At 41.2% G+C, this 25,580-nt stretch overlaps 1 protein-coding gene across 4 annotated transcripts in view; it reads left to right on the top strand.

The window, feature by feature from the left end:
• Positions 1-25,580, top strand: part of acads (acyl-CoA dehydrogenase short chain) — a 152,658-nt gene that overhangs the window by 46,979 nt on the left and 80,099 nt on the right. For all 4 annotated transcript variants that reach the window (XM_069932957.1, XM_069932960.1, XM_069932958.1 and 1 more), the window contains 3 exons: positions 1,940-2,051; positions 5,121-5,272; positions 21,835-22,005. In XM_069932957.1, coding sequence (XP_069789058.1) covers positions 1,940-2,051; positions 5,121-5,272; positions 21,835-22,005 — 435 coding nt within the window. The remainder of the gene's footprint in view (positions 1-1,939; positions 2,052-5,120; positions 5,273-21,834; positions 22,006-25,580) is intronic.

Below are 25,580 nucleotides of genomic sequence, written 5' to 3'. Positions count from 1 at the left end.
ACACCTCCCCACCAAGGCCCTGCTCATGCCGGGATCCTGAGGTCCCTACTGCTGCCAGGGAGTCTGAGGTCCCCACTGCCGGGAGCCCAAGGTCCTGGGTTAATCCAGCTCTGAAATAATTTTGGATGAATGAGGATTTCTGATTTGTTTGGGATATCCTCATTTATTTTTAAAAATTCAGATAATTGAGGAATTTGAAGAATCCAATTTCGGATAATCGGAGTTGTACTGCAGTAAGACTTGTGTATCAATAAATATTTGGATTCTTTATTACTGTAACTATCATGCACTTGGATTGATGAAAGTAAAGGGTTATGGGAAAGAGCCAAAAATGCAGAGATAAGTTCACCCATTGAAGAACAATTTGCCGGAGGAACTCAGTGGGTCATACACATTGGTGGGAGAAAAAGAATGGTCAAGATTTTGTGTTGGAATCTTCATGAAGGTAGCAATTTGCTTCAGAGTTCCTCCAGGAGATTTCATTTTTGCTATAGATTTCAGTCCCTTTGTGACACCCAGTGAAGACTTACTTTCACAGAATTTCTTCCCAGTGACAAGTCATTGCTGGGTATGTATTTGTGGGCACTTGATGTCCCAGAGAGCTTTTTGGCCTGAAATGTTTGCCATCTGCTAATGTGATATGGGAATCTATTTCAGTTGAATCTGTTCTTATCTCAGTTAGTGCCTTCACGTGTATCTTCTGGGTAGTTTACTTGCCAACTTTTTTCTTCTTAACCTTGTCATTCCTCAAGCTAGTCAGAATCAGAATTTATTGTCGTGAACAAGTCACGAAATTCGGTGTCTTGTGGCATCATCATAGTGTAAACAATAATATTAAAAAAAATTAGTGCACGAAAAGTAAGGCAGTGTCTATTTTTCAGGAATGTGATGACAGCAGGGAAGAAGCTGTTCCTGTGCCTCTGAGTACTCGTCTTTAGGCAACAGTACTTTTTTCCAGTGGTAGTGGAGTGAAGAGGGCATGGTCTGGGTGGTGGGGGTCTTTGAGGATAGAGACTGATTTTTTTAAGACACCACCTTATGTAGATGTCCTCAATGGAGTGGATTCTGGTGCCTGTGATATCATAGGCCGAGTTAACAACCCTCTGGAGTTTTTCCTTGTCCTGAGATTTGGTACCTCCATACCAGGCAAATATGCTCTCCATGGTACACCTGCAGAAGTTATTGAGAGTCTTTGGTGACATGTCGAATCTCCTCAAATACCTCACAAAGTATAGCCATTGGCGGGCCTTCTTCATGATTGCATCAACATGGAGGCTCCAGGACAGATCCTTGGAGATGTTGCCACCTAGGAATTTGAAGTTCTTGACCCTCTCCACTACTGAGCCCACGATGAGGACTGGGTCGTGTTCCCCTGACTCTCTCCTGAAGTCCATAATCATTTCCTTGGTTTTGCTATCTTTGAGCACAAGGTTGTTGATGTGACACCATTCAATGAGCTGACCTCTCTCCCTCCTGTATGCTTCCTCATTGCCATTTGTGATCCTGCTGACAACTGTGGTGTCATTGGCAAGCTTATAGATGGCATTGGAATTGTGCCTGGCCACACAGTCATTGGTGTATAATGGCTAGAGCAATGGCTAAGCATGTATCCTTGGGGTGCACTTGGGTTGATAATCATTGAGAAGATGTTGCTTCCAATTTGTACTGACTGTGTCTTCCATTGAGAAAGTCAAGGATCCAGTTGCAGAATAGAGTACAGAGGCCCAGAGTTTGTAGCTTCTTGACCAGGACTGAGGGAATAATGGTACTGAGGGCTGAGCTGTGGTCGATGAAGAGCAGCCATATGTATGCTTTTGAGGTTTTTGAGCTGTATTCCTGTTTATTCTGTTCCCATAGCCATTTTGATGCTTGCATTCAGCTTGCTGTCAAATCATTTGCTGAAAATGCATTAAAAATTAATTGTTTTCTCCATTTCCAGTCGTTGTATTTGGGTCCAATTCTTAAATTTGGTTCAGAAGATCATAAGCACAAGTGGATAACCTCATTCACAGACGGAACCAAAATTGGCTGCTTTGGCCTGAGTGAGCCTGGTAAGTTATTCATGAACATTAGTGCATAAAGTCAATGTATATTACTTTGGAGAGGTGTGTTAAGCATGTTAAGAAACCAGAGTGTCTTGGCTTCAATCTAAAAATTAGAAAGGTTCTAATTTACGAAGGAAACCTACAAAATGGACACAGGCTCTTTGACCCACCAAGTCTGTGCAGACCATCAACCACCCTTTTACACCATTCTTATAATTAATCCCATTTTTAAAAATTCTTCGAATTCTGCCACTTAGCAACATTCTAGGGGCAATTTACAGTGGTAAATTAAGATACCAACCCCATCCTTTCCCCCACACTTTTCAGATGTTACAGGAATTGGTGCACCCAGGGGAAACCTATATGGTCACAGGGAACACATGCAAACTCTATTCAAACCTCAAACCTGGTCCATCAGCAGCTCTCCTAGCTCTGTTTTGAGTCCTGATGCTCTTGCGATTATAGTAATTTGTCACAATTCTAGTTACATTGGTGGTGCAGATGTCTCTGTGCTAATTTAATTTTGCACAATTTCTAACCATCTTTACTTGTGAGCTTTGCATTGTTAGTTGTGGTTCCACATGAATTTAATGCCCCAAGGTACTTTTTTCAAACTTTGACTGTGTGTCACATGCTTGTGTGACTTTGGGATTGTTACAATTGAATCTCTTCTTGAGTCAATATGTCTACATGTTTACCCTTTATAATCATCCTCTTCCCTAACCCAGAAATATAGAGGCCGTGTTTAACATGGAGAATTGAACTTGAAATCACCTCAGTCAATGTCTTTACAGAAAATAATTCTTAGCAAAATGGATAAACATCAATGCCAATGAATGCAATAATGTTTGCTGGAAGAATAGTTAGAGTGTTAAGATGATAGTGGATCACTGTGGTAACAGAAGCAAGTTCTTTTATATTAGGAGCCAGAAGGACATTAAGAATTCCTGTGGGATTCTCTCTCACTGCTCCGCATCTGTAATTCTTGCTGCTTTCAAGCTCTATGACCCAGACTCACTTCTGCAGCAAAATAAACATACCCTGATGAAGGGCTCAAGCCTGCAACATTGGTTATGTATCTTTATCTTTGCTATATAAAGGACATTGTTTGACCTACTGCGTTTCTCCATCATTGAGTTTTTACATCAAGAATTCCTTGGTAGAAGTAAAACACAAAAGTCTGCAAACACCGTGGTTGAAGTAAAAGCACAGTGTTGGAGAAATGCAGCAGTGTCCTCCATATAGTAATGCTCAATAATAAAGATGCATCTGGTTCATATTTTAAACTGTCCTCTGGCTCAGGTTTGTTTCCGTGGATTGCAGAGACCCCAAGTGATACCAGTGTCCAAATTAATGCCAAAATATGGAAATTATCGGTTCTTTAATGTGGTGAAAGTTAAAAGAAAATTGTGGAATGAATAACCAAAAATGAACTGAGAGACCAGCTTTTGCCCTTTTGTGATCAGGCCATCGAATGGGTGGGTGTCATTGCACGCGAAAACCTGAAGATTCAATGTTACAACATCTTTTCAAAAGCAGAATTTATTTTCTTTCTCTCTCTCTCTCTCTCTCTCTCTCTATCTCGATCTCTCTCTATCTCTCTCAAGCCTGTTTTACTCTCTCTCCCTCAACACCACACGACCCTCTTTAGAACAGCAACAGACTGCGGCTCCTAACCTAATCCTCTGAGTTGTTCCGTCTGTTGCTTTTCCAAACAACAATCTATTAGTAAAGTCCCTTGGGCATTCCCCAAAACTTTTGCAAAGGCATTCGGAGCCGTCCTGTTTAGCTTGAGCAGAGCTCCAGTATTTTAAATGAGATCTGATTTGAAGGGTTTGTATGTACACTTAAAAAAAAAACCTGCCTCACTTTATCTCCCAAAATCATATGTATATACTATATAAAACCTGGCTTGCTGGCACTCAGGGTCAGCGCCAGTATGAATGTTAGAGGGGGGCAGCATTAACATGTTAGAGAACTTGCAAACTCATTAACTTGCTCAGCGGGGGAGGAGTGCTGTTACCATCATCCGACCCTCTGATGTAAGTGCCTGCTTTTATGGCGTGAAGTGTCATTAGCTGCTAGTGATGCTTGATGCACGCTAGTGACGCCGGAGGGGGTGGGAGCGGATCTGGCGATTGATGGCCACGACCGTATGGGGTAGGGGGGGGGGAATGGCTGTGGATGCTCCCCCTTGTCACCGACCCTACTGGCACTGTAACATTGCTAACCTAACTGCTATGCTAAAAGGATGACACAGAGGGGAAGCCCCTCAATTAACCAACAGAGGGGAGAGAGAAACAACAAGGTGCCACAGTGGTGGTAAATGAGTATTAATACAACAATGTAAAACATGAAATGGACATTAATGAGATGACTGACACTATTTAAAACATTTTTGAACAGTTTTTTCTGTATTGTAAATAACTTATTTGATATGAGATGAACAGGTTTTGAAAATAACTTGCTCAATGTGATTGAAACTATGAATGTAAAATCTTGAACAGTTTTTACTCCTGTATTGGATAGAATTTATTGCAAATAAAGTTTATTTTTAGAAAAAAAAATTGAATAGTAGGGCATATTTGAGGACCCTGTGGCCTATTCTTGCTCTTGTTTTCTTGTATACTGTCTTCTCACTTATATTTTGCCAAGTTAATTGTTGTACACTCAGTCATATGACTGACAGTCCAGAGAAATACAAATCAACGATACGGTTCCTCACGAAAGACTGGCTGGGATTCATTTAAATTCTTTGGTCCAGTTGAGTTTCCTGTCATAACAAGGCAATGTAATAGGTTTACAGGAAGTCTCTAGATTATTTAATCAAATAATGTGATGGATTTGGAGCTGGGTGCTTTTTATTGAAAGAGAAGTATAAAGAATTTTGATCCCTTAAATACAATCTAAATTTCTAAAAGAAGTTGAAATCTGGTTGCTAAGTTGGAAAAATGATTTTTCTTGACCCTAAAAAGTAAATATAGGCATATTGAGAAAGTGAACTCTAAATTCAATAAAAGTAATGTTTGCTCAATGCTGACACAGTCTTTCAGTCCTGTGCCCTTGTGCTTTCAGGGAATGGAAGTGATGCTGGCGCGGCCTCAACCATTGCTTGGCTAGATGGTGATAGCTGGATTTTAAATGGCACAAAGGCTTGGATCACAAATTGCTGGGATGCTTCTGCTGCGATTGTCTTTGCCACCACAGACAAATCACTCAAACACAAGGTAAGTGGAAGTGATGTGTTCCAGCAGGTTTCCTATTCCACAGGCTGTTTGGAAGCAGAAGTGTTCTCATTGAGAGTATGTGCAGCTATTATAGTTTAAAAGTAAGCCCATTGATGGGTTTTGTGTTAGTGCCTGGATCCATGACTAAATTTGTAAGAAGCAAAGTTCAAGGAGGATTATGGTTCAAGGACAATGGCTAGGAATTCTATTGAGGCGTAAAAGAAAAGGCACCACCTGCAAATATCCTTCAGTAATGAGATCGTTGAAAGTTGTGAGGTTACTCCATGCATAATTATTTAGGTAGTTGTACATATAGGCATGGATGGTTTTAAAAACTTTTTTGATGAAGGCATCGCTAACAAGTCCAGAATTTGTTGAGTATCCTTTGATTCTCCAGAGTCCGTTGTAATGTGCCATGAAATGTTACAGTCCATGTGGTGAAGATGCTGCCACACGTTGCAGGGAATCTGGGGGGGGGGGGGGGCGGTTTCCAATGCTCTGTCTCTGGAGTGATGAAATTACCAAGATTGTCCTCGACCTGCAAGTGATAGCAATAGGAAACAGGTATTGCCTCTGACCCATTAATTGTAGTGGATGTGTGTTGAATGATCTTGTGGAAGAAGTAAATTGCTAGAATGTACACATTGCAAATTGTGTATGTGACTATACAGAGGTAAAATATTTCTGCATCATAATGGGGGTTTATTCTATAGATATATCAGTTACCAGTTACCATATCACATTTGAGTAGTTTAAATGAAGTGTGACGTTCAGTTAAAAGTATTACCAATTACTGGGGTAAGTCTTGAAAATTTTTTGAACCTAATTCCAACATACAGTCACAGACTACATACCTGTAGATGAAAATTCAGTTAACAACTCCATTTAAAAATAAAAGCAACAATTAATAATGAAGCTGTAAGCAACTTTTATCAGCTGGTGATTGATCTGATGTGTGAAAAATGCTGATTGGTCTCAGAGGTTACATGGCACTTTAAAAACTATCCCTTCAAATGTGTTGCTCTCTTTTTCCCTTTGGAAAATGGAATTTTCCAAAGATTTTGTAGCTACCATAACTCAGTGGTATTACTAATCTCATCATAATTCGAAACTTTTCCCCAAAAAATCATACAATATTCCATATACAATCCTTTATCCAGACATCTAAAATCCGGAAAGCTCCAAAATTCGGCAGGTGGGGGAGAGACGACAGCGCGAGTTGGGCAGACGAAGTGGAGAGATCGGCAGCACGAGTTGGGCAGGCGAGGGGATAGAAGCAATTAGAATGCGAATTAGTTATTGTGTTTCAATTTAATGCCCAAGGATGATAGCAGGGAAAGTTTTTGGAAGTTGATGAGACTCTGGAAGCCATAGAACATAGAAAACTACAGCACAGTGCAGGCCCTTTGGCCCTCAGTGTTCTGCTGACCGATTATATTCCTTACAAAAAAGTACTAAACCCTCCTTACCCTGTAACCTATTTTTTGTCTGTTCATGTGCCTGTCTACGAGTCTTTTAAATGCCCCTAATATTTCAGCCTCCACCATCATCCCTGGCAATGCAATTGAGGCACCCACAACTCTGCATTTAAAAAAAAAACTTACTCCAATGTCTCCCCTAAACTTCCCTCCCTTCACTTTGTACATTTGTTCTTTGGTGTTTGTTATTCCTGCTTTGGGAAACAGGTGCTGGCTGTCCCCCCATCTATGCCTCTCATAATCTGTAAATCTCTATTAAATCTCCTCTCATCCTTCAAAGAGAAAAGTCCCAGCTCTACTAACCTTGCCTCATAAGACATATTTTCTAATCCAAGCAACATCCTGGTAAATCTCCTCTGCACCCACTTTGTTTTTAAAAAGAAAGTCAGAATTATATGCTTTCTTTCATTTCTGAGCAGATGTTGATTATCTGTTTCAAAGTGGGAAAGAAACCTAAAGTGGCATGACTTGCTATCTCCATCTTATAATTCACTATTAATTCCCATGTGTTAAATTTTGTTGGTGCCATACATTACTTTAGATTATAGCCTTTTCTATTGACCTGTGCTTGCCAGAAAATTGAACTAATGGTGTCGATGATAGTGGTGACTTTTGAATCAACTGCAAGCTCTCTGCGGATGAGACGGTAAAGTGAAATTGTGACTGGAAAGAAAAATAATAAATAAGAAAAATTGGAGCCCATATAAAATGTTAAATATGGAAGAGGGAATAAACTGGGCAAATATTTTGGGAGAAAAAAAAGAATGTTGTGGGAAGAAAGCAGGGAGCCAGAAGTCAAAGATCAGCTATGGTTTGTCAGAGACAATAATAACCTACAAATTGTCATGCACGATTTTGCTCCTGTCATCGCTCTGTGTACCAAAATCACAGGGAGGAATATTAGTTCCCACATCTTGCAAATTTGAGTACATAGCAATTAGCCCTGTCTCATTACCCCCAACTAAGTCACTGGCCTTTTCAAAAGATTACCTGCAATTTTATGCAGCCTTGTCATGGACATCCTCTTGGAACTTACCAACCATTTTCTAGAAGCCCATATTAGTAACATACATAGACCCTCTTTTATTGACTGCATTGGTGGCCACCTCCAAAATAAATCCCGTTCAAATATTCACCGTCCTCACTGATTCAATCATATATTCTATAGATTCCTGGAGCAATAGGACAATAGGTTTATATTTTCGTATTTAGTAGCCATTCTTGAAGTTGATGCTTTTCTACTCTGAGCTAATCATATGGCCTTGGAGATTTGTCTGTATTTAATCACCTTATTTTTCTATTTATCTTCTTGTGGTTATTAGTTTTTGGTACCATCTTGCCTTCATTTATTTTTAATTTTCAAGCATTCTTTCTGGTACTTTATCCTTTTCTTCCACCAACATGTTTAAGAAACATCTGAACAAGCATTTGAATTGCCAAATGCATGTCTATGAATTGTACATGGAATATGTCTGGATGACTGCGGTTTCACCTGGAAATAATTACTATTGCAATCCATTCCAGTTTAAATGCCCTTTTCATCCAGTTTTTGATAATTTCTTGGATACTTTCTCTTGTGTTCTGTTAATGCAGCTCTTATAGCTGCTTTGCATTCTGTTGCTGTGTTTTCTATATTTCCCAGCAGATGCAAGGTTTCTAACTGAAGAAATTTTATAATCTTTTATTTTCATTTCAAATTTTTAACACCTCCTGCTGGATAATGCTTCTTAATTGGAAAAGTAGAGCTCCGTCCCATGAGGATATTGTACATATCATGTATTCTACCACAACTTCTTCCAACACTTTCATCTGTATTTTTCAAGTTAACAGTAACATTGTGGTCAATTTCTGACGTCCTTCAAATTCTGGCTTTCTTTTTAAAGAAAACTGTAGATGCTGGAATAGAGTGAACAAAGAGAATCTGAAAGGATTCACCAGGTAATGGATAGAAATGGTCAGTCAGTGTTTGGGGCTGAGACTCTTTATCTGTATGGATAAAAGGTTCCTGACTGAAACATCGACTAACAATTTCTGTCCACAGATCCTGTCTTAATCCCACCAGATTCTCTTTGGTCACTCTGCCTTTTCTAACTTTGAAATATTTCTCTATGACTTGCTTTCCCCCCCTCAGAGTTGGTTACATTTAATTTAATCATGGTAGATCATTGTTAACACATACTTCCTTACCATTAGATGAAGACCAATCAAGCTTATTGCTGAATCAAATAAAGGGTACATGAAGAAGACCAGCAGATGGCGCACTCTGACAGCTTTTCATTCACAACTATCCAAATACTGTAAAACACACATGTCAAACTCTGGCCCGCGGGCCAAATTTGGCCCGCGATATAATTATATTTGGCCCGCAAGATCATTTCAAAAATGTATTAGAGGTGGCCCGCCCTGCAGCGAGAGCCGATGCTGTTTTTTGGTAATGTCACCCCCACCATCCTCCCCCTTCATTGCACATCCTTCCCCATTGTAACATGAGAAATTGTAACACGAGAAGTCTGTCGATATCATCAGCTGTCAAGCCAGTTGGAAGGCTCCCCGCACAACCAGTCACTTCTCCCACCTGTCGAGCGGTGCGGCGGATTGGTGAGCGCCTGTGATTTCCTGTCGGCGCGGCGGGCATGTCAGGCTGCGCATGGCCCCCGGGCAGCGCGAGCCCCGCGCGACTGGCACCGGACGGCCCTTCCACAGCGCGAGCGCACTTCTCCCGGTCGCCACGGCCTTCAGCGCTTGCACCTGCGCGGACCCCAGGGACGGCTGGTTCGGCCCTGTACGTGAAGAGAGAGATGGTGGCTGTCCGCAAAGGCTGATCGGCAGTGCGCTGGGCCTGAGTGGGTGGGTAAGCAGGGGTGGGCAGAGGGTGTAGGTGAGGAGTAATGGGCAGGGGAAGTTATGGTGGTGCAAGGGGCAGTTAGAGGGAGGGATGAGTAGAAGGAGGGGTGGATAGGGAAGAGGTAAAAGGGGAGGGGCAGGGCGAGTAAGGGAGGGATGATTAGAGGGTGAGAGATGGGTAGAGGGAGGAACAGGTTGAGGGGAGAGGCAGTAAAGGGGCGTGTATAGGATGGGGTGGGTAGAGGCAGAGCGAGTGGAGTGAGGGGTGAGTAGAGGTTGGGTAAAGGACTGGTCAGGTAGAGGGATGGTGGGTCAGGGGTGAATAGAGGCCTAGAGCCTGAGGAGTGAGCAGGAAATGCTGAGTCCTGATGCAGGCCAAAATGGACACAGCCTGTGAAAGCTGACTACATCTCCACAGGGACCAAATATGTTTCTCTCAGGTCAAGCAAAGGGTGAACTTGAGCTACCTACTCCTGACCTGTAACATTATCCTCCTAAAGTTATATCCTAAAGTTTAACATTACCTAAAGTTATATCCTAAAGTTTAACATTACCTAAAGTTATATCCTAAAGTTTAACATTACATATGTTGAAAGAAGATAAAACATGCAGATGTTGTTGAAAATTTTCAATAAATATTTAGTTCGGCCCACGACTTAGTCCAAGTTTTTAATTTTGGCCCTCCGTGAATTTGAGTTTGACACCCCTGCTGTAAAACATTCAGGGATTTGGTTAGAGAAGCAAGATTTAAAAAATGTTTCTAATAATATTATTTGATTAAATCTGTAACTTTGGTCATCCTTTTTTTGTTAAGGTGGGTTAGTTGGTAATTATTTTGCAACATTTTGCCTTTACTCTTTTTCATTATGTGAAGTCCAGACAGGCCCAGAAATACAGCTATCTACAACTTTTGCAGAATTTGATAAATAGCATGTGGCAGTGCACATCTTTGATATCTGGCGAACCAGCACTGCTGGCAGTAGAGCAGCCATGTCAAGATGGCACCTCCGGGATCGTCTTTCTCGCTGGCCGGATCGGGTCTGCATGTGTGCAGGGCCACATCGTGATGTGGTTTCCGGTGCGAGGGCAGGATTTATCCGTGGCCTTACAAGGTGCAGCGCAGGAAGTTTAAATAAACAACTGGAGTGCAGATGAGCCTACTGAGTACTGGTCTCATTCTTTTGACTCTGTTTCGCTACTGCTACATTGGTGACCCCGATCGGTCCAGATGCCTCTGGACTCAACATTATGCAGCAGTCAGTGCAGTTGCCCATAAACTCCCCACTTTCTGGACGCTTCGACCACGCACTTGGTTTGAACAGGCAGAAGCACAGTTCCAGATAAAGCAGGTTACCTCAGACTCCACCAAGTACCATGTTGTCAGCTCCCTGGACCAAGAAACCGCAGCCAGAGTTGATGACCTCATATAGAACCCACCAGAGGAAGGTAAATACTCTGCTTTGAAGGCACTCCTCATCAGCACCAACGGGCTCTCTAGACTCCAGAGAGCAGCCAGGTTTATGCACCTGGATGGCCTCGGGACAGAACGCCATCCACCCTTATGGGTGAAATGCTCACACTTGCAGAGGGCCACAAGCCCTGCTTCACGTTTGAGCAGGCATTCTTCGAGTAGATGCCCGATGACATCCAGCTGCTGCTAGCGGATTTCAGCAACCCTCGTAAGGTCGCGGCAAAGGCGGACATTCTCTGGCGCATCAAGAGAGAGAACAAAACGGCCAAGAATCAGTTGATGCGTCCCCAGACAGTGCAGCAGTTCAAAACCCGACCAAATGGTGAATGGCCACGCCCTCACAGACCGACAGAAGCACCAGAGGTATGGTGGCATTTCTACCACTAGCATTGGGGGGCAGAAGCTCGCAAGTTCAAACAGCCCTGCTCGTTCCCGGGAAATGCCCAGGCCAGCCGCTGCTAATGGCTACTGCGGCTGGCCACACAAACAGCTTCCTACATGTCACAGTCAAAACCACGGGCCAGCGTTTCCTTGTCGACACAGGAGCAGAGCTCAGCATCATCCCGCCAATGCCTTTAGAGACACGAACGCAGCCAAGAGGGCCAACCCTGCGGGCAGCAAACAATACTGCCATTAAGACCTTTGGCATCCGGCGTGTACTGATACATCTTGGCAATGAGACCTTCTGCTGGGATTTCACACTGACCATGGTGACTCCTTGGCACAGATTTTCTCAGAGTCCACAGCCTGCTCGTGGACCTCAAAGCTAAACACCTGGTGCACGCCCAGATGTCCCAGACCATTCAACACGTGGCCACCAGCACTCAGGACCAGAAAGTGACCACTGTTACCACTTGCACTGACAGGTACAGCTGTATTTTGGGCGAATTCCTGCCTATTCTCAGGCCCCAGTTCACGCCCACCATGCAAAAACAGGGTGCATAACCACATTCTGACACAGGGCCCACCCCTCCACACAAAGGCCAGACGACTTCACCCAGACAAGCTGCAATTAGCCAAGGAGGAATTCAAATGAATGGAAGAGCTATGGTCGCCTGTAGGCCCAACAGCCCTTGAGCTTCCCCTCTCCATGTGGTCCCCAAGGCCACGGGGCTAGTAACCTTGGGGAGACTACCGGCACCTTAACAATTCAACCACCCTGGACTGCTACCCAGACCCACATATACAAGACTTCATGGCCAACCTGCACAGCGCAACTGTCTTCTCCATGTCGACTTAATGCGAGACCACCACCAAATCCTCATCTACCCAGATGATGTTGGGAAGACAGCCATCATCATGCCCTTCGGACTCTTTGAGTTCCTGTGCATGCCTTTCGGACTTAAAAGCTCAATGCAAAGCAAAATGCCAGATTGGCCAGGTGGGGATCGATTTCCTTGGCCACAGGATCACCAAGGACGGAGAAGTGGGAGACCATTTGGCAATTCGCAAGGCCCAACATGCTCAAGGGCCTTCAAGAATTTGTCGGCATGTTCAATTTTACAACCGTTTTATTCCTGCCGTAGCATGAATCATGCGCCCTCTCTTCGCCACAATGACCTCCAAACAGAAAGACTTGCCCTGGAGCGAGGAGGCAGCCTCCGCTTTCAAACAGACCAAAGAAGCCCTATCCCATGCCACGTTGCTGGTCCACCCTAGAACCAACGTCCCCACCTCCCTGACAGTTGACGTATCGGCCACAGCAGTGGGGGCATACTCGAACAGCTGGTCGATGGACATTGGAGGCCACTGGCCTTTTTCAGCTACCATTTGCGCCTCCCCCTGGAGTTAAAATACAGTGCTTTTGATCAGGAATTCCTAGCCATCTACCTCGCAGTTGGACACTTCCACTACTTCCTTGAGGGCAGACCTTCTACTGTCTTCACTGACCACAAACACCTCACCTACTCATTTGTGTAAGTTTCCGACCGCTGGTCGGCATGCCAGCAACGCCACTTGACATATGTCTCAGAATTCACCACCAACATTCAACACCTCTTCGGTAAGGATAATGTCATCGCAGAAGCCCTCTCAAGGTTGACTATTCAGTCCTTAGAACCAGGCCTAGACTACTTCAAGCTTGCATGGGTGCAAGAAAACGACGCAGAGACACGGGCTTTTCACACAGCCATCACCGGGCTCCATTTCAAAGATGTCCCCCTGCTAGACAGCAACCGCATCCTGCTCTGCGATGTCTCCACCTCCAGCCCTGACCAGCCATTCTGGATCAATGGAGACGATGGGTTTTCCACGCCATCCACAACCTCTCGCACCTGTATATCAGGACCACAGCACGCATGGTTGCTGCACGGTTTATATGCCATGGCTACATCCAGCTGATTGACAACATGCTTTGAACATGCAAAATCACGAAGTGCAACATGTCATTGAAAATTCATTTTCTGCATTCGCGCTTCAACTTCCTCCCTGCTGATCTTGGTGCAGTCAGTGACGAACATGGTGAAAGTTTTCATCAGGATATTGCAACCATTGAAAAACGTTATTAGGTCAACTGGAGTCCAATGCTGAACACTGACACTATTGTTGGACACTGACACAAGAGGCATCAGATGCTGAGTACAAATGAAAATCAGCAGCAAAACATTTTTAGGTTAGTTGAACTAACGCAATATGTCAACATCGTTATGTGATTAAACTGGGTAAATTCAATAAAAGTTAATTTAATGCTTCTTTAACTTCCTATGTGATACAGTCAATCTGAATCTTTGTGTTCAACTTGAAGTTGTCTATCATAATCCCCAATTGTTTTCAGGAAGCAAATTTTTGAAAAAAATTTGTTGTCCCGTGTAATTATTGTGAAGAGGTTGGAGTTAAAAATAGAAGTTAAGTTACAGTTGAACAGGGTATTGGTACTACCGTGTACATCTTTCAGCCCTCTTGTCTAAAAAGAGGGAGTGGTAACTCTGCTGGGATGACAGATAAATCCGATAAAGAGAGGCCAGACAGTTTGAATCTATATACCGAGGAGTTCAGAAAAATACAGGGTGACCCTATTCAAACATGTTTGATTGTTCTAAAGGGCTTTGCCAGAGTAGATGCTGAGATGTGTTTTCCGATGATCAAGAGGATGTAATTACAAGGTAAGGTACTAGTCATTTAAAACTGAGGTATGTAGAAATTTATTTTTGCAAAGTGTGACGAGTCTCTGAAATTTTCTGAGGTAGAGTTGTTGAATTCACGTCATTAAATACATTTAAGGTGGAGGTAGATCAATAACTGAAAGAGGGTTGTGAAGAACTAGCATAGGGGTTATCCAGAATAAATCAGACATGACCATAATGAATGGTGGGATGGCTTTCTCCTGCTCCTCTTCTCATGTGCTTTTGTATCTATTCTGACTTAAAACTGTTTTATTTTTCACACATATATTTCTCATCCTTTGTCATCTACATAATTAATGTAATACGTGTACTTAAATCATATGGGTTGTGAACCTAGTCCGTAATACACAGTTCCCATCTTCTACAGGTGTCTTCCACATCTGTATACTGCAGGGAAATGGCATGCAAACTAATTGTGATCACCTCGATTGGATGCTATCTGACCATGGCTTTCTCATGTCAGGTCCTATGTTTGTGGCCCATCTACTTGGGTTAGAGGGATGTCCTGAGCCCTCTTATCCCATTGCACATGAGAAAGAGTCATAATTTGGCCACTTGCAGGATAAATGGAGGAAGCAAATACTCAATGAAATACTGGGAAGGTGTAATAGGAATTAAAGGATGTTAGTTGACACGTTAGAAAATTATTTGACTTCCCCTTGAGAAGCAGAAAGAAAATTCACTCTAGCAGATAAATGGATAGGGTGGCACATCTGAATATCTACATACTTCATGAGAAAGACCAGCTTGATTAACTGGCCTTTTTTTTATTGTGCCCTTCTTGGGGTTGATGTGTTTAATGTGCTGTATCAGTCGGTCCTTTAAGATATTTATCTTTTATGCCTTTTCTATGATACAAAGCATTAGTCTGTACCAGCTGCATTTGCACTTTTGTTAATGATTTTACATTAGTTTTACTTAGTTAAATTAACACAAAAGGCATTCGGAATAGTAATAATTAGATTCCCCATTCACCAGATCTGTCAATATAAACTGATGGAATTTTGAATTACATGGGTGAAGAATGAACACTAATGGAGACAAAATCAAAAGTGTATTATGTTATTAGGTAGCGCCAGTTTCCTCCCAGTGTTCAAAACATATCGGGTGTTGTAGGTTAATTGCATGTAGATTGGGTGGCATGGACTTGTGGGCTGAAAGGCCTGTTACTGTGGGGCCGAAAGGGCCTGTTAAAGTGCTTTATGTCTAAATTTAAAACTGAAATGGTCGTGGACTGGAATCCTTTGAATCTATTGCATCAAATGTATATCTAAATGATTGGCTAATTTTGAGAAATGTAATTGCATGATGATGACTGACTATCCTGGATATTGCATATTTGGAATTACAAAGGAATTTGACAAGATTGTGCTTGACATTAGCAGCATAAGGGACAGTGATTGGAATTGGATTTGGCTTTCTGACATGAGGAAGAAACAGTAGGGGTGAAGGGTTTGATCTGTGATTGCAAATGTGACAAGTAGTTTTCCTCAGACATCTGTACTGAGTACTTTCATTTTTCATTTGGATTAATAGCTGAGATGAAACAAAAGTGAATTGTGTGCCTTAGTATGCAGTTGTCAGAAGGTTAAGAGTTATTGAATGGTATGGATGGGTGCAAAGAGATATCGGTAGACAAAACAGTTAAAACAATGGAAGAGAGAATTCAGTGTGGGAAGTATAAAACACTTTGGATCTGAAAAAGACAAATCAGAAAATGCCCTCAAATGTATCCTAGAACTTCTGATGGTAGAATAAATTACTCAAAGGTACTCCACAGATAAAAAGGGTAAAGAAATCTTGTTGATATCTCAAAGCAGTTAAATTATATATAAAGTTAAGTTTCAGTTTCGTATACCTTTGTTGGATCCCATTTGCTGTATGATGCTTCAAAAAACCACAGATTCAGCAGAACAGATTGTACAGGGAATCGCACACAGACATCTGCCGTCCTCATATTATTCTCTGCTATGTTGGGAAGCTAGCTGTTAGCTCAATTGTTGAAGGGTCATTGCTTCACAAGTGGGCAGCTAAGACGATGTGCAATTGCTATCAGAGACGGTGAAGGACAGGCTGGGAGTAGCCATTTGGTGCTGAGAGTATCCACACAAGCAACATGAGATCCCATGTGCCTGGAGCTTCTGTATCAACTGTCCATGAGGGAACTTATCAAATGCTTTTCTAAAATCCATGTATACAACATTCATTGCTCTACCCTCATTAGCCCCATTGAAATTTAGATGACTAGGGTGGACTCATTTATCAATACAAGGTCTGGTGTGTCTCCTTCCTGGATGGGCGACATACGTGCTTCTTTAAAAAAACCTCCTGGATGCACTTAAGAAATTCTGCCCCATCTGAGCCTTGGGTACTAAGGAAATTAAAACCTTCCATTATGACAACCCTGTTGCTTTTGCAACTTTCTGTAATCTGTCTACATATTAATTCCTCCACTTCCTGGGAGGCCCATAAAGTAGCCTTGTCAGAGCAATTGCACCTTTCTTGTTTCTGATCTCTACCTTCACCTCCTCAGTAGTTCAGCCTGCTATTAGGTCCTTTCTGAAGGCAGCTGTGATACTATCCCTGATTAGCAATGCCACATCTCCACCTCTTTTACCTCCTTTTCAATCCTGTGTAAAATAATGAAACTTGGGAACATAGAGCTGCCAATCCTGTCCTGCTTGCAGCAATGTGTTTGTAATGGTCACAACATCATAATTCCAAGTGCTGATCCAGGCTCAAAGGTCATCTGCCTTGCTCACAAAACACCTTGCATAAAAATAAACAAATCACCGTGTCCACTCACCCATCTCTTCCCTGGAAGAGATACCATTGATCCAAAGATCTGAATCCCTCCCTCCTGCATCAGCTCCTTAGCCACAGATAAACTGTGCTATCTTTCTTGCCTCACTAGCACATTGCATGTGCAGTAATCCTGAGATTACAATGCTGGAAGTCTTGCTCTTTAACTTTCTACCTAGCTCCCTGAACATTCTCAAGGACCACATTCCTTTCATACCTGCATCATTGGTACCAATTCAATTTATAGTGCAATTGTTTCCAAGCATTACATCTGAGAAAATTAAATTATGGATGAATAGTCTAGTCATTGGAATATAATGTACAATGATTTTTTAAAAAATTAGATAGGAAAGGTTCAGGGATATAGGCTGAATGCAGGCAAATTGGATAATCATGGACATCTTCTCTGTTATCAGGGGAATGTCAGGCTCGGTAGTGGGTCCTGACAGGATCATACACTGTATGAACAGTTGCGCGGGATGGACACCTCATTTCTGGCTGGTCTGTACAACATCTTTTTTAAGTATGGATGAATTCCCCTCCCCCTGAAGAAATCGTGCATCACCCTGGTACCGAAGCATTCTGACAAAATAACTCCCCCCTCAGAAATTTGCAATTGAGCCAAAGGGCCATTTTTCATGGTGTGAACTCTATCGTAACATGAAACTTGACTTCCAGTTGCTCTTGTTCCCCTCTCAGAATGTCCTGTGCCAACACAGACCCTGGCACCAGGGAAGCAGTACATCATCCTGGAGTCTCTCTTGCAGCCACATATTCATCAGTGCCCCTGTCCTCTGTTGCTTGACCTGACTTCATCCTTCCCTCTGAGCCTCAGAACCAGTCATGATGCCAATTACCTGACTCTCTGATAGGTCATAGCCCCCAGCAGTTGTTTTCTTGTTCCTGAGGGGAATGGCCACTGGTGGACTTTTGCTGTCAGCCTTCTCCCTTTTCTCTTCTTAGTGGTTAAGATGCAGCCTGGACCTTTAGTGTGACCACATCACAATAGCTGGAACCTTTGACCTCTACTGCCTTTCATATGATCCTGAGTTCATCTAACACTCATTGAGGACCTGCACATGGATGTACTTTGTGCAGATATCATCCCCAGGAATAGTAGAAGTCTCACTAGTCCTAAGTCCTTCTCTTACCTTGCAGAAGGAGCAAACCTCTGTCGTGACTGACATCCCCACTGCACTGAACTAAGCTGCTCAGTCTGAATAGGTGAACATAAGAAATAGGAGCAGGAGTCGGCCATCTGGCCCATCAAGCCTGCTCATTTCCACCTTATCCCTTACTATATAAAAATCTAACTAACTGTCTTAAAATATGTATACAGAGATCGCCTCCACTGCTTCTATGGGCAATGAATTCCACCACCCTCTGGGAAAAGCAGTTCCTTCTCATCTCTGACCTAAATCTACCATCCTGGATCTTGAGGTTATGTCCCCTAGTTCTTGTCTCCCCCACCAACAGGTTGCCTACCTCTATCTTTCATAATTTTATGTTTCTATAAGATCCCCTCTCTTTCTAAGCTCCAATGATACAATCCCAGATGACTCAATCTCTCCTCTTAGGCTAACCCCTTCATCTTTGTTATAAAGCTGGTGAACCTGCTCTGCACTGCTTTCAAAGCCAGTACATCCTTCCTCAAGAGAAGGATGCACGCAGTACTCGAGATGCAGTCTCACCAGTACCGTGTACCCTGCTCTTAAATTCTATCCCTCTTGCAATGAAGGCCAGCATTCCATTTGCCTTCTTGATTGCCTGCTACACCTCCAAACCAACCTTTTGTGAGTCGTGCGCAAGCCCTCCCAAGTCCTTCTGCATGGCAGCATGCTACAATTGCTTGCATTTAAATAATATTTTGATCTTCCATTTTTCCTTCTAAAGTGGATAACCTCACATTTGTCACCATTTTACTCCATCTGCCAGACCCTTGTCCACTCACTGAAAGACCTTACCCTCTTCTCCGCCCTTTTTACCAAAGCTGCTCATGTACTTAACTCAGACTTCACTTCCCCTCATTCACTGCCATTTCCAAAATGGCCACTTCGTTATACCTCTTCTTCTTGTATGGGCTGCTATGCCTCCAAAGAGGCAAGAAAATTTAGATCATCCTCCTAATTCACTAGACTCTCTTTTTAAAGGTGCCCAGCTCTAAACTCTCGCTCATATTTGAGTTAATATCGTGCAATGAGTGGATGAAGACTGGGAGATCGCTTTGCTCAGCACCACTGCTCCATTCTCAACCACAGCAACCTCCCAGTGGCCAACCACTTCAGTTCTCCTGCACTCACATGTCTGTCCGTGGCCATGTGTACTATCCCACCTTTACCACCCGCAATGGCAGTTTTCCCCCGACTTGCATTTGACTCAGAAAAACACATCACTGGTTGGAATTTGACACTGTTCGGTTTAAAATTGCTCTCTAATTAACCTATGCATCTCAGCTAAGTCTTAATCTTTATGCAGGAATTATGTTACTCGACCCTTCTCAGTGCATTTATTTACATTACAAATTTGTTGTAATCAGAATAAATTCCTGATTGTGTTTATTGTTTTAAAAAAAATCTTTGCTGTTAACTCCAGTTGTGTCCATATTTTTCATTGATAAATATTTTTTCTTTTCACTATTGGTACCTAATCACATCCAGTACACATCTTAGGTCTATTTCTACCTGAGATCTTTCAGATCATGAAATGCTGATCCAGTTATTAGTCTCTGACAAGTTCTGATCCTGCCTGTCAGAAATTGATGTAAAATTGTGGAGATGGGATTTCCACATAGACTGAATAAAATATACAGCTTGCTCCAAGCAAGCAAGTTGATTAGAAATAATCAGAGAATATTGGGCCCTTCAGGGGAACAAGTTACATCAAGATCAGGAATATTATAAAATAGAAAGTGAAACTACTGTAAAACTCCTGGTATCTGGAATTCAAGCAACTGACAAAAAAAAGAGGAAAATAAATTTTAAAGATAAAAATAACTAAGAATAAAATAATAAGTAAAATTACGCAAGTAAATGCTCTCTGAAGTAACACATAGAGCTTTGGTGAAGATGGGAGCAAATATTCAGCTGGCAGAGTGTCTTGGCCGTGCTTTGCTTGTAGCAGCTGTTTGAATAAAGTTGCTTCACCCAGGATGAAGAGCTGCTTAATGCCACTTACCGTTGGGGTGACTCTTAGTGTCTCCTTATCCCTGCTTAGTAAGAGTCACCCTGGTCAGAGGCTTTATCTGCAAATGGGGAGGGGAGATTATTTATCTATAATATTATTGTTCATCTTTCGGGTGACTCCTTGGAGGGGCAGGAACCTGTACACTGTATATGCAACAACAATTAAATGTTTTCAAAGAATGTGACTGAAAATAATGCTTTATGGTTTATATATTCATGCAAGTGAAGTTTGTTCTGTGTAATACAGTACAGTATTTTTGTTTTTTAAACTGTTTATTCTTAATGCCAATGTATTAGTAAGGCATTGTAAGAGTCTCAAGCAACCAGAAAATACACTTATTTGGCATCTACCAATCCTCATAGGTGCCAGATACCAAGGGTTTTGCTGTACTTTTTAAAAAAAATTTTAAAAATTTTCACACTATAAACCATATTGACCAAGATATATACAGACATTTTTCTTCTTAAATATATACAGTGTCATTTTCTCCCCCTTTTCCCCCCTCCCTTCCCTCCCTCCCTCACCCCCTTTCCCATTTATTTGTTCAATCTATAAGATACATTAAACCCGTTAAACAATGTTGTCACTTAATAAAAATAAACAAGAAATTTTACTGAGTCAGTTCTTTTCGTTGTCTTCTCCTTCTGTCATTTTAGGTGGTGGAAGTCCATGGTAGGATTTCTCTATTGTATTTCATGTATGGCTCCCATATTTGTTCGAATATTGTGATGTTATTTCTTAAATTATATGTTATTTTTTCTAATGGAATACATTTATTCATTTCTATATACCATTGTTGTATTCTCAAGTTGTCTTCTAATTTCCAAGTTGACATAATACATTTTTTTGCTACAGCTAGGGCTATCCTAACAAATTTTTTTTGTGCTCCATCCAAATCGAGTCCAAATTCTTTGTTTTTTATGTTACTTAGGAGGAAGATCTCTGGGTTTTTGGTATATTGCTTTTTGTGATTTTATTTAATATCTGGTTTCGATCTTCCCAAAATTTTTCCACTTTCTCACATGTCCAAATTGCATGAATTGTTGTTCCCTGTTTCCTTTTTACAGCGAAAACATCTGTCTGATACTGTTGGGTCCCATTTATTTAACTTTTGAGGTGTGATGTATAGCCTGTGTATCCAGTTATATTGTATCATGCGTAACTTCGTGTTTATTGTATTTCTCATAGTTCCGGAGCATAGCTTCTCCCATGTTTCGTTCTTTATCTTTATGTTTAGATCTTGTTCCCATTTTTGTTTAGGTTTACCGTTTGTTTCCTGGTTCTCCTTTTCTTGCAGTTTGATGTACATGTTTGTTACAGATTTTTTAATTATCATTGTCATCACATATTCAAAATTGCTTCCTTCGGGTAACCTCAGACTGTTTCCCAATTTGTCCTTCAAGTAGGTTTTCAGTTGGTAGTACGCAAACATTGTATCGTGAGTTATATTATATTTATCCTTCATTTGTTCAAAGGATAATAATTTATTTCCCGAAAAACAATTTTCTATTCTTTTGATCCCTTTTCTCTCCCATTCTCTAAAGGAAAGGTTATCTATTGTGAAAGGGATTAGCTGGGTTTTGCTGTACTTTGAAACACATGTAACATATTCAGGTATCAAGTCAATATATTTAAAGTGTTTTGCTTGCATTGCATTTACAGGGAATAAGTGCTTTCTTGGTTCCAATGCCTACACCAGGGCTATCCTTGGGAAAGAAGGAAGATAAATTGGGGATTAGAGCGTCTTCCACTGCAAACCTAATTTTTGAAGACTGCAGACTTCCTCAGGAGAACTTGTTGGGTGAACCAGGACTTGGATTCAAAATAGCCATGGTATGAGCTGATACTATGTATAATTTATACTGATTTAGTATGGAATCCTGCAACACTGACGTTCTAACCTTGTTTCAGAATTTTACATTAGTAATCAATCCTGTTGAAACATTGTAATGGGAATTGCTGTGTGAGCAACACAGCTTGCATAACACACTCAGAGATACAAAGATGCTGTATTCTCAGTGTTAACATCAGATTATCAATCCCACACAATGATTATCATTTCTAGTTACCTTCTAAATCGAATTGTTATACTGTGGTGTATGAATTGATCACACAAACACAAAGTTTCATTCAATATTCCAGATGTTTTAAGGCTACTTGTAGTGTCTGGAGTAAATCTATATGAAAGCTTCTCAATGTGTGAGGCATTGGTACATTTTATCAATCTCTTAGCAACAAAAAAATCATTTTAAAATATCAGTAATTCCTTTTCTTTCACTAATGCTATTCAGCCTGCTGAGTTCTTCAAACATGTTTTGTTCTGGGTACATCTTATTTTGGAATGTAAATAAAGACAAAGATGAAGCTAATTGGAACAACATCAGGGACAACAGTCATTGCCTACTCATCGTAGATCTGCAGAAATGGTGGAGAAAATTTGCAATGGTACATACTTAATATGCAGAACTATAGAGGTAGATGAGGGTTTGTTTCCATTTGTCTGAACATTGGACACCAATGGGTTCAGAATCTTTTTTCAGAGGATGAAATATATGTGCAGAATTTTAGAGCAGAGCTTTCCAATTGACAATCCATTTTTGGTGGGACAAATGGAAATAAATGTTTTCCATTATATGGCATTTTAAAAATCTGTTTGTAAAATCTTGTTGAAGTACTTCACTCTTCCTCTTCAAATTGCTTTGATGTGATTCATCCCCATGTGCTCTGAGGCCTGAGGCGATCTTGGCTGATGATTTGGAAGGGACGCTGGTCAAATTCCTGTAAAGAGGAGGATATGGGAAGTGGGGGGGGGGGGGTGTTGGGCAACAAGGTTAAGAGATGGAGAAAAAGATGGGAGAGAGAATAAAACAGTGGAGAGAATGGAAAAGTTATGTGAGAGGGTGACGGATAGGATGAGACAGTGGGAAGGAGATTATTGAGAATGGGGAGGGGCGAGGGAGATAGAATAGGGGTGATATCAAGTAGAAGAGAAGATGAGCCACAGAGGGAAGTAGAAGAGTCTGAGGGTCAGAAATAGAAAAGAAGAGTGAGAGAGCAAAGGGGAAACGTGAGATGTAACAGGAGGTTAAGGTGGGAGAGAGGTGAGAGGGAAGAGCAGGAAAGAGAGAAAGAAGAGAAAGGGTGAATAGATTTTTTTCTTCTCTCTGCAGAGCAGACTGTACTTATCTATTTTGCTTTGTCTCCAAATGCCAATTTTTATTGGTTCCCTTGACAACATTGGTCTTCACTCCTTCACAGATGTCTGGTTTTTTTTCCACTTTTCATCATAATCACCTTGAATCAAATGAAGTATTTAGGCAGTGTAGAATTATAAGATTTGATAAGCTAGTTAGAGAGAAACAATTGCTTCTACCAGGAATTAATACATTGGGTACATAACCATAAAATTAAGCTGTTCATCTTGCTCAGAAATCTGTTGATGTTTTTTCGGTTGAAGATTCAGATGTTAAGTTTTCTTGAATATTTAATTTGGATTTTCAAAGACTTACAGAAATCCAATCAAACAACCCAATCTCTCTCAACAATGGTATATTACATTCAGAGTCTGTTTTTCCCCTGTCCCTCTTCCTGCTTCCATACCCTAATATCATAAAGTTTATACAGATAAGACAAATACCAAAAAAACCCAATTGTCAGTAAAATCACAGACCCTTAAAGGAACTTAAGAAAAACCCAAAGTAACCTGAAATTAAAAAAAGATAAGGAACAAAATACATGAGCACATCATCTCATATGTGCCAAGATCCACTTCATTTTATCTCAATCATTCCACTACTGGAACAGATTATTGCCTTTCTTTTATTTAGAAGGGGTATGATTATATCTGCATACCAATGTATTACAGATAGGGTTGCCCACCCTAACAAATGTGTCATATTTCCTCTTAAATTGTACATGATTTTCTCTAAGGAAATATCACTCTGCATTTCTGTATTCTATTGTGTAGTATTTAGTTGTGAGTCAGCATTTTACATTACTGCTATACATTTCCTGGCTACCGCCAAAGCGACCTTCACAAACTAAATTTGGTAATTAGACAGTTTAAAACACGTGTCCATGATGTTTCCCAGAAGATACAATTCCAGATTCTGTGGAAAATCCACTTTTGTAATTTTTTCCAGAATGTCCCCCAGGTCCTCCCAGAAGGATCTCACCTTTGTACACAGCCAAGTTGAATGGATAAAGGTTCCATCCTCCACACCTAAAGCACATTTCTGAAATTTCTGGTTTGGATTTATGTAATTTTTGTGGTGTGAGGTACAGTTGATGCAAGAAATTATATTGCACCAACCTGTACCTGGCATTAATGACTGCTGTCATGATGGCCCGACACAAGCCAGACTAGCACCACTCGTGGATTGTTGTGTCCAAGTCTGTCTCCCACCTGTCCCTTGCCTTGTGTAAGCCGGGATTCAGGCCTTCACTTTGGAGTAGGAGATATATCATAGAAATAAACTTGTGTGTATTCCCCCTTTGAATTAGAATCTCCATGTCACTACACAAATGGTAGGGCCATAGACGGTCCCAAATTATCCCTCAAGAAAGATCTTAGCTGAAGATAGCAGAAGAAAGTTTTATTTGACAAATCATATTTATTCCTCACCTGTTCAAATGAAATAAGTTTCCCCCGTTCATAACAATCCTTGATACACCTGATCCCTTTCCAGCACCAGGTGTCCAGGATCTTGTTATCCAGAGTCATTGGTATTAATTCTTTCTGGGTCAAGGGTGCTCTAGGAAGCATCCCCACCTTTAGCCTGATATATTGTTTTTTGCCATGTCTGAATTTCATGTTTTAATATGGGTTATCCATTTCCCTTGATATCATTTTAGTGTCCCATTTATATATAAACTCTCCTGCTATCTTTTCTCCTACTGTGCGTAGTCCAATTTGTGACCAGGATGGGGTACCACCTCTTTTATAGAGAGAAGCGATGAACCTCAACTGGACAGCCCTATTGTATCTTTTGAAGTCTTGTAATTTCAGACCTCCCAGTTCATAAACCCAAGTCAATTTTTTCATGGTGACCCTACGCACTTTACCATTCCACAAGACCTTCCTGACACATCGTTGAGTGTCTTAAAGAAGCTCTGCGACAATAGAATGGGCAAGGACTGAAGTAAATATTGTCGTCTTGGCATCACTTTCATTTTAACAATTAATCCTGCCCACCAAAGTTCTCCATCTACCAAGATCCTCCTCAATCTTCCAGAGCAAAGGGAAATAATTGTGCTTGTATAAATTACGTAAATCCTTATCCACTTTTATCCCTGAATATTTGATGCCCTCTTGCAGCCATTTAAATTGGATTATTGATATTGGAAAATGTAGAAGTTAATTTATTAAAGAATTAAAAGGGTAATAGAGAATTAATACAGTGGTGATA

The sequence above is a fragment of the Narcine bancroftii genome, chromosome 4 (assembly GCF_036971445.1).
Source record: "Narcine bancroftii isolate sNarBan1 chromosome 4, sNarBan1.hap1, whole genome shotgun sequence".
NCBI classification, from domain to species: domain Eukaryota; kingdom Metazoa; phylum Chordata; class Chondrichthyes; order Torpediniformes; family Narcinidae; genus Narcine; species Narcine bancroftii.
The sequence above is the reverse complement of the archived record's forward strand: the minus strand, read 5'-3'. Positions and strand labels throughout refer to the sequence as shown.